The sequence below is a fragment of the Miniopterus schreibersii genome (genome assembly GCF_964146895.1).
Source record: "Miniopterus schreibersii genome assembly, chromosome: 12".
NCBI classification, from domain to species: Eukaryota; Metazoa; Chordata; class Mammalia; order Chiroptera; family Miniopteridae; genus Miniopterus; species Miniopterus schreibersii.
This window is the reverse complement of record NC_138112.1, coordinates 57,381,375-57,393,780: the sequence shown is the minus strand read 5'-3', so window position 1 is coordinate 57,393,780 and position 12,406 is coordinate 57,381,375. Positions and strand designations below refer to the sequence as shown.

Here is a 12,406-nt window from a genome sequence, read left to right as displayed (position 1 = left end):
GGAGCCAATGCCAAAGAGGCGAGACAATAGAGTCAAATGTTGCCTATGACTCAAATAGGGCCAATAACGGAACTTTAGGTTTCTTTGTGGATTTTTCTTTAAGGTATATGAATTTGGGGAATTGATTTTTAAAGGCAGTTGGGAGCTTTGAAAGTAAAGACAAAAAAAGGGAACGGGAGACTATGTGATATTTAAATTATTCCTCAAACCAGCCCAGACAGATAAGTGGCATTATCCTGTTTTACAGATGGGAAACGCAGGGCTTGAAAACATTAAGTCATTTTCCCGCACCCCAGTTCATTAAGTGGAAAATGAATACACTTCACTCTTTACCCCTTCCACCCACCAACAAATATTTATTGAGCACCTACCGTGTACTTGTTCTGGACTCTGGGGAACCAGATGATTATTTGAACATGTATTTAGCTGATCCTGGAGGCCATTCTTTTTTCACCAGTGTCTAGTGACAAAACTCATTTAAAGTTGAGTTCATGAAAATTTGGATTATACTATAAGAGATTCGCATGGGAAGGAGAAAATATAAAAACAAGAGAAAGGTATGGAACACTTAATGCTTCTAGGTTTAAGGGCTTAGTGGAGAGGGCCCAATCCATTTTGCCTGATACTTAAGGAAAATAACAGAAACAACAACAAAGCTAATAACCTTTTATGGTTTCATTTTCTCATTATAAAATTGAAAAAAAGTATAAAGAAACAAAAATTATTTTTCAAGTTATAAGCCAGAGAGAATGACTGTAGTTATATTAAAGTATGTTTTTCAGCCCCCTTTTCTCTCTTTGGCTGTTTAAATATTTTTTCTTTTGGTTTTAGTTTTTAGCAGTTACTTACGTATTGTGTCTATGTGTGGTTTTCTTCATGCTTATCTGGCTCGGGACTTTGTAAATCTGTAGGTTGATGTCTTTCATCTGTTTGGGGCATTTTTCAGATATTATCTCTTTACATGTTGTTTTTGCTCCATTTTCTCTCTTCTCCCTCTGGGATACAATAACCCTTGTATACTGATCATAAAGTCTAGGTGAATTGTTCATCTTGTCCGGGCCTGCCCAGCTCCCACACTGAGAAAGAAATGAACGTGATCATATGAGAGCCGTGATGGTGTTAAATTTCTTTACATTTAAAAAGCGGGAGATATGACTAATACATGCATTTTCTATTATGAGTTTTTTCTTGGTAATTCTGTCCAGTGCCGTTGTTAGCAGGCTCCGTATCGCTGCCTTTTCCATTCAGTGAAACATGGACGGATTCGATTCTAAAATGGAATGCTTCAGACTTTTAATAGCTCTCCTTCTCTTTGATTCTCTCTAGTCATTGAAGAAAGAAACTGCTCAGACCCTGGGGGCCCAGTCAATGGGTACAAGAAAATAGCAGGTGGCCCTGGGCTCATCGATGGGCACCATGCAAAAATTGGCACTGTCGTCTCCTTCTTCTGTAACAGCTCCTATGTTCTTAGTGGCAATGAGAACAGAACCTGCCAGCAGAATGGAGAGTGGTCGGGGAAGCAGCCCATCTGCATAAAAGGTAACTTGCAAATATTCCTGAAGTCTATAGAAACAGAGGTGGGGTTGCTGGACTTGGGTAGCTCCCATACATGTTTTGGAGTCCCTGGGAGAATGCCTTTCTCTCTTACATTCTCACGGGAACCATATATTTATTAATCTTAGGTTGGAAACCATCCCTGAAAACACTTGCTTCTGCTTTGGATCGCCAAAGGACCTGCTCACCCTAGTCACAACATCTTGATGTGACTGAGAAAGTGATGTAGTTATCAGAGCAGTTTAGGAAAGATAATAGCGCTGCAAACCTAAGGACAGAATTGAAGCAATCGATAGGCTTGTTTTAAAATCCTCACCTGAGGATATTTTTCCATTGCTTTTCAAAGAGAGTGGAAGGGAGGGAGGGGGAGAGAGAGGGAGAAACACCAATGTGAGAGAGACACACCAATTGGTTGCCTCTTGCACGTGCCCTGACCAGGGCTGGGGATTGAGCCTGAAACTGAGGTACGTGCCCTTGGCTGGAATCAAACTGGGGACCCTTCGGTTTGTGGGCCGACACTCTAACCACTGAGCCAAACCGGCTAGGACTCTATATGCATTTTTATAGCTACATTTATCAGCTCTCTGTGTAATGTTACGTTAGTGCGGGAAATGAAACAACAAAATAGACACAACATTCCTGCCAGACTAGGTGGAGGGAGGTTGAGATGTTAAAATGTTTAAAAACATCTTTAGGAGACAGAAAACCCTCGAGCTTTCAAGGCAGAGCTGTAGGAACAGATGAGTGGTGCACGTTCAGAGAAGTGAACGATCCTATTGCCTGAGGTAGGGACAGGTGCATGAAGCGAGGAGGGTTGGCACCAAGCTGGGAGGCTGGGGAGGACTTGTAGAGGCGAAGAGGAGCTGGGATGATAACCCAGTCAGAGGAAAAGGGAGAAGGGAAGAGGTGTGGGCAGAAGCGAAAGAACCACGTCAACTGAGTGAGGCAATCTGGGGATCTGGGAGGTAAATGAGAAAAGGTGGTTTGGGACCAGGAAAAAGTGGAATGTTGCGCAGAGAAGCTCGGCCCTGACCCCTTGGCAGTGGGGATGTGCACTTTCCTACTATTTGCTCCAGGTCAACAGCCCCTCTCTTTGAGGGGCTGTTTCCAGGGAAGAAAAGCGTGTCCTTGGCCTAGATTATCCAGATAATTGCCTCAGTCCTCTAGTTTCCCTTCTGGGTATTTGTCAACAAGCCTAATCATGGGAAAGGAATGAAAGAGAATGGTTTGTGAAAAGACTAAATCACTTTAGACTTTAGCCAGAAGCGACTTTCATCCCCACCCGCACAGACTCCGATTCTTAATTTCATTAAGCATGGAGGCGGTGTTGCATATGTCCTTGGAGATTTTTGTCAGCTCTTCTCTTACAAGTTAATACAACCAAAGTTCCCTAGGTTGCTAATTAGATGAATGTTGGCTGCTTGATTGAGAAAGTGAGATGGGTAGGGTTTCTTTTTACTGGTGAGGAAGAAAAGACTTCAAAATTCAACAGGGCTTTGACTCGCCCTCAACTGATTGTTGGGAGCCTTCTTTGCAGAGAAGGGACATGGAGGAATCAGTTACCCAAGACTCACTGGTTGACCCTGCTGTCCGCTTTGAAACGAGAGCCTTGTGATTCCCCGTGTTGGGCCAGGTTTCAGAACCTTCGCTTTGACTTTTGTTCCATTTTGACCAATTTTGCTAATACTATTTATGTGAACAGATAACCCTAGTCTATTAGCCGCAGCTGTTCCAGATCACGCAGGTGGAGCAGCCCTTCCGACGCGTATACCTGGGCCCTTCGGAGGGGTGTCAGCTTAGATGAAAGGCAGAGCGCCCTTCTGCCAAGGCAGCTCTTCTGTCTGAGCTGGGCTGACATGTCCCACCTCAGAGAGCCTGGGGGATGTGCAGGGCCAGGAAAAGGTGGTCAGGTGTGAATCTGAACTGAATGATGTGAGCAGTTAAAATGGAAAAGGGTTATCCAGCGTCGTCTCTTTTTTTCTTAGCCTGCCGAGAACCGAAGATCTCAGACCTGGTGAGACGGAGAGTTCTTCCAATGCAGGTCCAGTCAAGGTGAGGCTGAAACACCCGAACTCTGCTTTAAAGGCGAAGGGAATGAAGGTTCCCTCCCACCCCTTTTCCCACTTGGGTTTGGCCAGACAGCCCGAGGTTTCTTAGGGACACTCAGTGCTGACTGGCCATGAAAGAAAAGGGCTTGTTAGGTGGCGGCTTGTTAGCCAGCTGCGTGTAGCCAAGAGGTAGCGTTGTTGGAAGATGTACAGATTTCACTGGATCGTAGGAAAGGAGGCGGCTTCTGGGAAGCAAGGCTTTAAGATGACCTTTGATGACCTGGATTTCAATACTTCACTCTTCCTGTAATTTCCGTGCAGCTCCTAGGGAGATGGCACTCCTGCCAGGCGTAGCCAGCTGTGGCTCGGGAAGATGTTCTTGGTGGGAACCAACCAGGTGAGGCAGGCTGGTGGAGCCCAGGAACTAGAGATAAACGCCCAGCCCTGAGGAGGGCTGGCTGTGAGCTCTCAGTGCGCCCACCCAGCCTTACTCCTGGAAAGACAGAGGGGGGCACCCGGTGAGGAGAGAGCAGACCCATTTCTACTTCTCCCTCCCTTATTTTATAGGAAATACTCTTCTCATCTCACCTCCCAGCATCCTCCCCTCACTCTCTGCGCTCCAGCCACACGGGCCACCTGGCCTTCCCTGCATCCCTCCAAGCACCGTCTGCTTCAGAACCTTGGCGCTTCTGTCTGGAACCTGCTTCCATGGAATTTCACCGAGGCTTAATGCCTCCGTTCCTTCAGTTCTCTGCTCAGATTTTACCTGGCAGAGAGACCTTCCCTGACTATCCTTAAAACATAGCAACCCCTCTCCTTCACCCTGACCGCCCAGCTGACTTCTTTATCCCGCACTCTCTGGCCTTTACTATGCTTCACTTTTCATCTTAGCATCCATCTCTACCTGTTGTCTTATGTAGTTTTTTTGGTTTATTTCTTCCATTCCCATTCCCCCCAATCCACCCAAAAATGTAAGTTACAGGTTCAGGAGCATTTCATTTCCCCTTTTGAAAAGAAGGATAATCATCATAACATCAGTCTTGGGGCATTGTTGTAAATATTAAATGCAACACTAACTTTGACTGGGTGCTTTCTGTGTGCCCGTTGCTCTTCCAAGTGCTTTTATTTGTATTAGCTCATTGAATCCTCACTACAGCCTCTGAGGTAGGCCTTATTATCATTTTATTACACATTTATTACAGATGGGTAAATTGAACCTCAGAGAAATTAAGGACCTTGCCCCAGGTCACACTGGTAGGAGAAATGGCAAAGCCAGGATGCAAATCCAAGGTTTTCAGGGTCTGAAGTCTTCAGGGCCTGCTCCCTTATACACTAAACTTTAGCTAGGCCTATGTAAAGACCTTAGCAAATCACCTTAGTCTTATGAACACCTGTCAGTAAGAGCTATTGTTTTTGGAAATAGTAATAATGAATGCTAGTGACTAAAATGAACCCCAACCCCAGCCGAGTGACCTGAAATGTTCGTACATTAGGATATTCATCCACCTCTCGTCCTTCCTCCGTCTATTTCAGTCCATTTCTGGCTTTCCCTTTTCTGTGGCAGTGGAGTCCAGATTCCTCTCCTTTTTCTGATCTTTGTGATTCACCTGGGCTGCACTGTCAGTGGATAAGCCTGATATACCTGTCCTCGACAAGGAGACATCTTATAGAGGGGGCCCTGAGCTGTTAAAAAAGACCTCGGGCTTTGCATTTTTTTAAAGCAATTGTAATGGGAGGTTAGGTGCCAGGTGCTGCATGCAGATGGGAAAGCAAGCCTAAAACTTGGTTTTAAGGACATTCTGGAAGACAGGCTGCTGGAGCGGGGATATGCCTCTCTCCAGCACCCAGGCTTACCCAGGAACCCCCAAGGACCATGTAGACCTTCCACAGATGGCCCAAGAGATGAGATTGTTCACAAGTCCAGAAGCTCCCTGAACTGCAGACGTGGTTCTGAACACGAGCTGAAGATTTGTGGAATGAAATCCATGTGGATGGGATATCTGCTCTGAGCAAAGCCCTGCAGAGACACATGAAATAGATCACTTGAGATATGAAATTGGTGTGGTGGGGACAGCGGGTTGGACTCATGATCTCTAAGTGCTGCGTTGGGTACCGTCCTAGCTTCCTGTGTGCCCTCTGGACTCCCACTTACCTTTCTGGGCTTCCTTCCTCCATTTAATAAGCAAAGATGAGAACATTGGTTCCTAAAGGAATTCCAGCTTTTCAGTTAACAGTCATTATGCACCAATATAAAATGAACACAAGCTGTATGATGTGTGTACACCTCCCCCAAGAACCCCAAAGTGGTCTCCATGGGCTTCAACTTCAGGCTCATTTAAAAAAACCTTTCGACATCTACATACAACGCTCCATATTTTTCCCAGTCAGTGTGCCCTGAGAGAAAGCTCTATTCTCCGAGGTGTACTAATTATATCTGCTAATTGCTAAATCAAGCTACTGTAGCAACACAGTTTAGTTCAAGTCAATTTCTGATATTGCCCCATTATGATAATGGTAGAGAAAAAAATACGCCTGGATTTCTCTCATTCAAATTAACTTCCTTTCCTGTTTAATTTCACAATTAATTTTGTGTGTGTGTGCATGTGCAGTGTTCCTTTGGATAGCAGCTCTTATGTCAGATGTTATCCTCTTTGGTTAAAGTCCTCAGCACCTGGAGACATGCCAGAAATGGAAATTGAGAATAAAATGAAGGGTGAAGTGTGCACGATAATTTGCTCAGTGGTAGAGGGGAAGTGTGAGTGTGTGTGTGTGTGAGTGTGAGTGGGGAGCAGGGGAGAGAGGAAGGAAGACAGATGATGGAAGAAAAACGGGAGAGAGATAGGATCCATTGTTTTCTTCTTCTGTAACCAAATGTCTACACGGGGACTGACGTGGAACTAAAAGGCCGTGCTGGCTGTCTCGCTTTGCCCTCCCTCTGGCCCGCGTGCCCCGATGCAGGGAGACCCCACTGCACCAGCTGTACTCCTCGGCCTTCAGCAAGCAGAAGCTGCAGGGCGCCCCGACCAAGAAGCCAGCGCTGCCCTTTGGAGAGCTGCCCACTGGGTACCAGCATCTGCACACCCAGCTGCAGTATGAGTGCATCTCGCCCTTCTACCGCCGCCTGGGCAGCAGCCGCAGGACCTGCCTGAGAACCGGGAAGTGGAGTGGGCGCGCCCCGTCCTGCGTCCCGAGTGAGTCGAGGCCCGTCTTTGGGCGGGAGCAGCTTATATCCTGCACGGCTGCCTGTGAAAAGCCGTTGACCCCCGTTCTGGGAAAAGTTTCTTGCCCAAAGGAATGGTATTCTAATACTTTTCCTAGCTTAGTGATGTCTGAACTTCCACAGTTAGAGCTTCCTTCCTTTGGCTTAAACTTATTACCCAGGAGAAATTAACTCATTAAATCTTAGATAATTTTTTGAGGGGGGGGGCCTACTTTCTCGTGGATAATTCTATTATATTTACTTGGAGAAAAGGGAGAGAGCAGTGGGGAAGGGGCTAAAGGTGCCCGGTAGCTTCTAGTTATGTCATCTTGGTTACCCTGTCTAAGCCCCATTTTTCATCCTTATTATCTAATGGTATTAATTAGGTTATTGTTATTCATTAGATCTAGAGGTATTAATTACTCATAAGGTTGTAATGATGATTACTGAGATAATACGTAGAAGTGTCTGGAATAGGGGCTTGCCCATACTAAGCTACCTTCCCCATCCTCTTTGTCAGAGGAAAACAGTGTGGCTTAGTTCATGGTGGTCCCTTTATAATGACAGGCATAATATTTTGAGTCTAACTGGTTTTACACATCATCTCATCCTATGAGATGATTGCTGTTACTATACCCATTTTGCAGGCAAGAAGACTGGGGCTGTCAGAAATTAGGTGACTTGCCCAGTAAATGCCTGGGATTGGAAGTTTCCAACCTTAACCCTAGACTTTATAGCCAACCATGTCAAGGTGATTGAGTAATATTTAAAAAAGCAAAAAGAAAAACACGTTGGATGCTTAGTGGTCTTGACACCAATGGGTTTGTGCTCTCTTGGTTGTGTGACACATTCCCCTTTTGATGGGAAGGTCTGAGTTGACCTTACTGAGCCAGTGCTTTCCTCCATAGTCTGTGGAAAAGCTGAGAACGTCACTGCTCCAAAGACCCAGGGGCTGCGCTGGCCATGGCAGGCGGCCATCTACAGGAGGGTCAGTGGGGTGCATGGTGGCAGCCTGCACAAGGACGAGTGGTTCCTGGTCTGCAGCGGAGCCCTGGTGAATGAGCGGACCGTGGTGGTGGCTGCCCACTGCGTGACTGACCTGGGGAAGGTCACCATGGTCAAGACGGCAGACCTCAAAGTCGTCCTGGGGAAATTCTACCGGGATGACGACCGGGATGAGAAGACCATCCAGAGCTTGCGGGTGAGAGGGGGTTGCAACCTGAACACTGGGTCTCTGGCTCAGCAAACTCCTAGCATAGGAGAGCAGTGACGGTGTCAGCCCTGTCACCTTACTTAGCACCTTAGCACCTTAGCACCCAGCACAGAACCTGGCATGGAGCAGGTACCCAGTATTTCATATTGACTACTAGAAAGGGGGCACCTAGAAAAACTAAAGAATATTTTCCCTTTCAATTGTTTTAAAAAACAAGATAGTAACAAATATCTATCATTGTGGTCATCAAAAGTTAACCACTTATTATGGTGTTTAGGGTACTGTAATAGGTAGGCTTTGAGGACATAGAGAAGTTTTATCCAAGATACTCCTAATCAATTTAAAATATTCTCTGTTTCCCTGCCTGCCTCCTTCCCTCCTACTCTTCTATCTACCTACCCACCTATCCACCTATCCATCCGTCCATCCATCCATCTGACCATCTACTCATCTGTCCATTTGTTCATCCATTCATCTATCCGTTAATCCATCCATCCTTCTATCCGTCCTTTAATCTGTCCATCCATTAATCCACCCATTCATCCATCTGTCCATCTACCCACCGACCCACCCACCTACCTGTTGTTGAGCTCCCATAGTATATGCCATTCACAGGGGATAGATACAGAACTGAATAAGGCATGGCTTTTGCCCTGAAGAGTCCACAGGCTAGCGGTGAGAGACAAACTAGTGTATCATGATTAGTTCAATTCAAAGATGCCCAAAATGTAGGTGAAATAATAGAGCATATACATAAAATGTTACAAGGTATCACAGATGTAAGTTCCTAGAGGCCCCCACCAAAGAGAGTGATCAGCAAGGAATGGGACAATCAGGAAAGACTTGTGGAAAAGGCCTGTGGAACATCCTATCTTACTAGGCTAAAGGTAAATGAAATGTTTACAATGGACCAGGGATTGCAAACTGGTAGCCTGCAGGGGTTTGTGTTTCGATAGGGCTAACATATCATTTTTAAATCAGTTATTTGCCAACATTTAAAAATCAGGTCTCAGATAAAGATCCACAACCTACTCTCTGGCAAAGTTAGAATGCTGGCCTCGTTACTACGTGGCCGTGGTGAGCTGGAGCAAGGTGGCAGTTGCCCACTTTAGACGGAGTGTACCTCTCATTCTCTGCAGCCTCACCTGTCCACCCCTCTTATTTAATACCCTCTGCCAGGCCCCAGGCGGCATTTCAGTTTGCAACCCTGGAAATCCGGCAATTGCTTTCTATGATCCCTTGAGCAAAATACCTCCAAATCCAGCTGTCTCTTAGACATTTTCTCCCAATCATCAGCCCTGGGCTTGCCTGCTCTTGTCCACCGTGGAGTGGGCTGTTCACCATTGCTGTCCGTTCCTTGCATGTGTAGATTTCTGCAATCATTCTGCACCCCAACTACGACCCCATCCTGCTGGACGCTGACATTGCCATCCTGAAGCTCCTGGACAAGGCCCGCATGAGCACCCGCGTCCAGCCCATCTGCCTCGCGGCCACGCGGGACCTCAGCACCGCCTTCCAGGAGTCCCGCATCACCGTGGCCGGCTGGAACGTCCTGGCAGACGCGAGGAGCCCCGGCTTCAAGAAGGACATGCTGCGCTCAGGGGTGTTCAGGGTGCTGGACTCGCTGATGTGTGAGGAGCAGCATGAAGAACACGGCATCCCAGTGAGTGTCACGGACAACATGTTCTGTGCCAGCGGGGACCCCGCCAGCCCTTCCGACATCTGCACGGCAGAGACCGGGGGCATCGCGGCTGTGTCCTTCCCGGGACAGGCGTCCCCTGAGCCCCGCTGGCATCTGGTGGGGCTGGTTAGCTGGAGCTATGACAAAACATGCAGCCACAGCCTCTCCACGGCCTTCACCAAGGTGCTACCTTTTAAGGACTGGATCGAGAGAAACATGAAATGAGCCTCGGCCTGCTGCGGAGCTCGTCTGCACGTCCGTCGGTGCGTGCGTGTGTTGCGTGAGGCAGTGTGGACCTGAGGTGTGATTCTGCCCTTGAATTTGGCTGAGCCTGGGAGTCTGATTTCAAGGAGAGAACTAGTGGAGGGTGAGCAGAGCTCACTTTCTGGTAGGCCCCTGCCTCCCTGACTGCTCAGACTTTTTAGAAGACACCTACTTGCAAGAACTGAATTTCTTCTAAAAAGACTAGTTGAACAGCAAAGTAAACATCCCCATTAGACCGACCTGGGGGCCTTCCCCACTTGCCCTTCAACGGTGCAAATGTCAGGGTCAGCTCTGGTTGAGAGAGGGTTGACCAGAAGGCCTGGGCTTCATGGGGTCCCTTCCAAGGCTCCAGCCAGACCAAGTTCCAAAGACCTGCCTACGGGACAGCCCAGGAGAGCGGAGCCTGGGTGTGATGTTGATGTTGACTTGTATGTGGTCCTGTTCCTTCCCGAACCCCTGTACACATTTTAATAAAACACAGGTTGGCTTCTGACCTACAGGACAAAGGTGCTACGGCTCTCATTCCTGCACGCTGCTTCTCTGAGCTGCATGTGTTAGGGCCGGTGGCTGGGTGACAGCCCTTTAAAATAGATCCTAAAGGTATTATTCCCAAAAATGCACATGGCAAAGCTGATGCCATCTTTTCAGTTCTAGCCCTTGGAGTTCGCCGGGTCATGGGCTGGGGGAGGAGGGGCATGGGTGCCATCAGACAAGGCACAAACGGAAAATATGAGGAGTTAGATGATTTCTAGTGTTTCCTTAGTTTTTTTTTCTAGGTCTAACACAGAACCCTGCTTTGAACCTCCATAAATCTTTATGACATAGTTTTATAGCATCTGAATTGGAATCACCTCTTTATTCTCCTAAATGGAGATATGCTAAGAGACTGTAGCTTCGCTGTTTTCTATAACTCCTGTGATTTTCCTTTCAAGTCCTGCCCCCCCACCCCCGCTCCCACTGGATAATGGACATAAAAAATGAACTCAAACCAGTCCAGTCCCTGAAGTGGCCTTTTCAGTAACATTCTCTTCTTGGGGGACGTACATCTTTATCTTTTCTGTCCTGCTCTCCTCACCAGTGTCTTCCTCTCCAAGACGGTGCCACGGAGGCTTATGTTAAGTTAAGCGCTGGGATGAAGTTCTTGCTGGTTCCTGGATGTGTGATGAGTCTTCCTCATTACTGGGCATTTTGCTGACATGGACATTGGGTGCTGGGGTCTGTAACCACTGTAACTTGTGCTGTGTTCTCTCTGCTTCCCTGGGGCCCAGTGGTCCTCCCTGACTTGGCTTCTCCTCACTCTGGTTGGCACCAGTACTCTCGAGATGTGGGGGGAGACATCTCTTTGACCATGGTTTGGGTCACTCAGCCTCATCGCCACAGTGATGACCTTCTCTGGCAGCTACCCAGCCAGACTCTCAGTGACCTCCTCTTTCCCCTCAGGGGCCTCTGGGAACTTCTTGGATTTTTTCTGGAGCTCATGAGGGCAGAGAGCCTAGGGTCAGCACAGGGAACCCGGGAGACATTCACCTCCCATGGACTTACAACCTATTCTTCCACAACCTATCGGAGAACTTTGACTTCAAAAACTTTAGCCCCAAACTGGAGGTCAGGACACGTTTTTCTTCCAGTCTGCATCTCCATCTCTGTCCTTGTATAGTTCCCTGAGCCAGAAGAGAATTTCTGGTACTTTCCCTTTTTGTCAGGCTTTCTTGGGGCTTTCTGTAAGTCACATCCAACTCCTTTCACTCAGCCCCCAAATCCATACGGCTTAACCCAGCTATTTTCACTTTTTTTTCATCGCATGGCAAGACTTTTACTTTCTTTAGGAGCGGCCAGGTTTACACATTAAGTAGACTTTCAAGAATAACTGAGTAGGCAACTCACACTGTATTCTCTTACATAAACTCCAACAGGAATTGAGAGGAAGGGACAATCCAAGTAGGCCAACGTTTTCAGTTAACTTGTCATTCATAGGGTAGTTAGAAATTCAATTCAGTCTTTGGAGTGGTGGATGGGAAGGAAGTAGGATATTGTTAAGTACAGAAAGACTTTGGAAAGTACGTAAGATTAAGCATGGAGGGGGGTGGCTTGGAGAAGGACCAGTTCTTTCCCAAGATGAACCCTTTATTATAATATCAGGTCAGGTTGGCCAATCAAAGCAAGGCCAGTCAAGGTGAGGCCACTTGGTGGTGGGTCTCAAATGCTAGGATTAATAATTTGGCTTCTTATTACAGACATCAAACTCATTTTGATGTCTCCAGGAGAGTTAAAGGATAGAAGTGGAATTCTAAAAAAGCCCATCAGGTTGACAGTGCTAGACAGAGGCAGTGCTTAGAAGACCCAGCCTGAGCTCAAATCCCAGCTCTGTTATTACACACTGTGACCTTGAGCATGACGCTCAGTCTCTCTCCTGCAGTTGCCTCATCTGTAAATGGGAGTGAAATGAT

At 47.1% G+C, this 12,406-nt stretch overlaps 1 protein-coding gene across 2 annotated transcripts in view; it reads left to right on the top strand.

Moving 5' to 3' along the window:
* Positions 1 to 10,458, top strand: part of PAMR1 (peptidase domain containing associated with muscle regeneration 1) — a 63,812-nt gene extending 53,354 nt beyond the window's left edge. For both annotated transcript variants that reach the window (XM_081152991.1, XM_081152992.1), the window contains 5 exons: positions 1,327 to 1,539; positions 3,540 to 3,606; positions 6,561 to 6,793; positions 7,710 to 8,002; positions 9,384 to 10,458. In XM_081152991.1, coding sequence (XP_081009117.1) covers positions 1,327 to 1,539; positions 3,540 to 3,606; positions 6,561 to 6,793; positions 7,710 to 8,002; positions 9,384 to 9,920 — 1,343 coding nt within the window. In that variant the 3' untranslated portion in view covers positions 9,921 to 10,458. The remainder of the gene's footprint in view (positions 1 to 1,326; positions 1,540 to 3,539; positions 3,607 to 6,560; positions 6,794 to 7,709; positions 8,003 to 9,383) is intronic.
* The last annotated feature ends 1,948 nt before the right edge of the window (positions 10,459 to 12,406 follow it).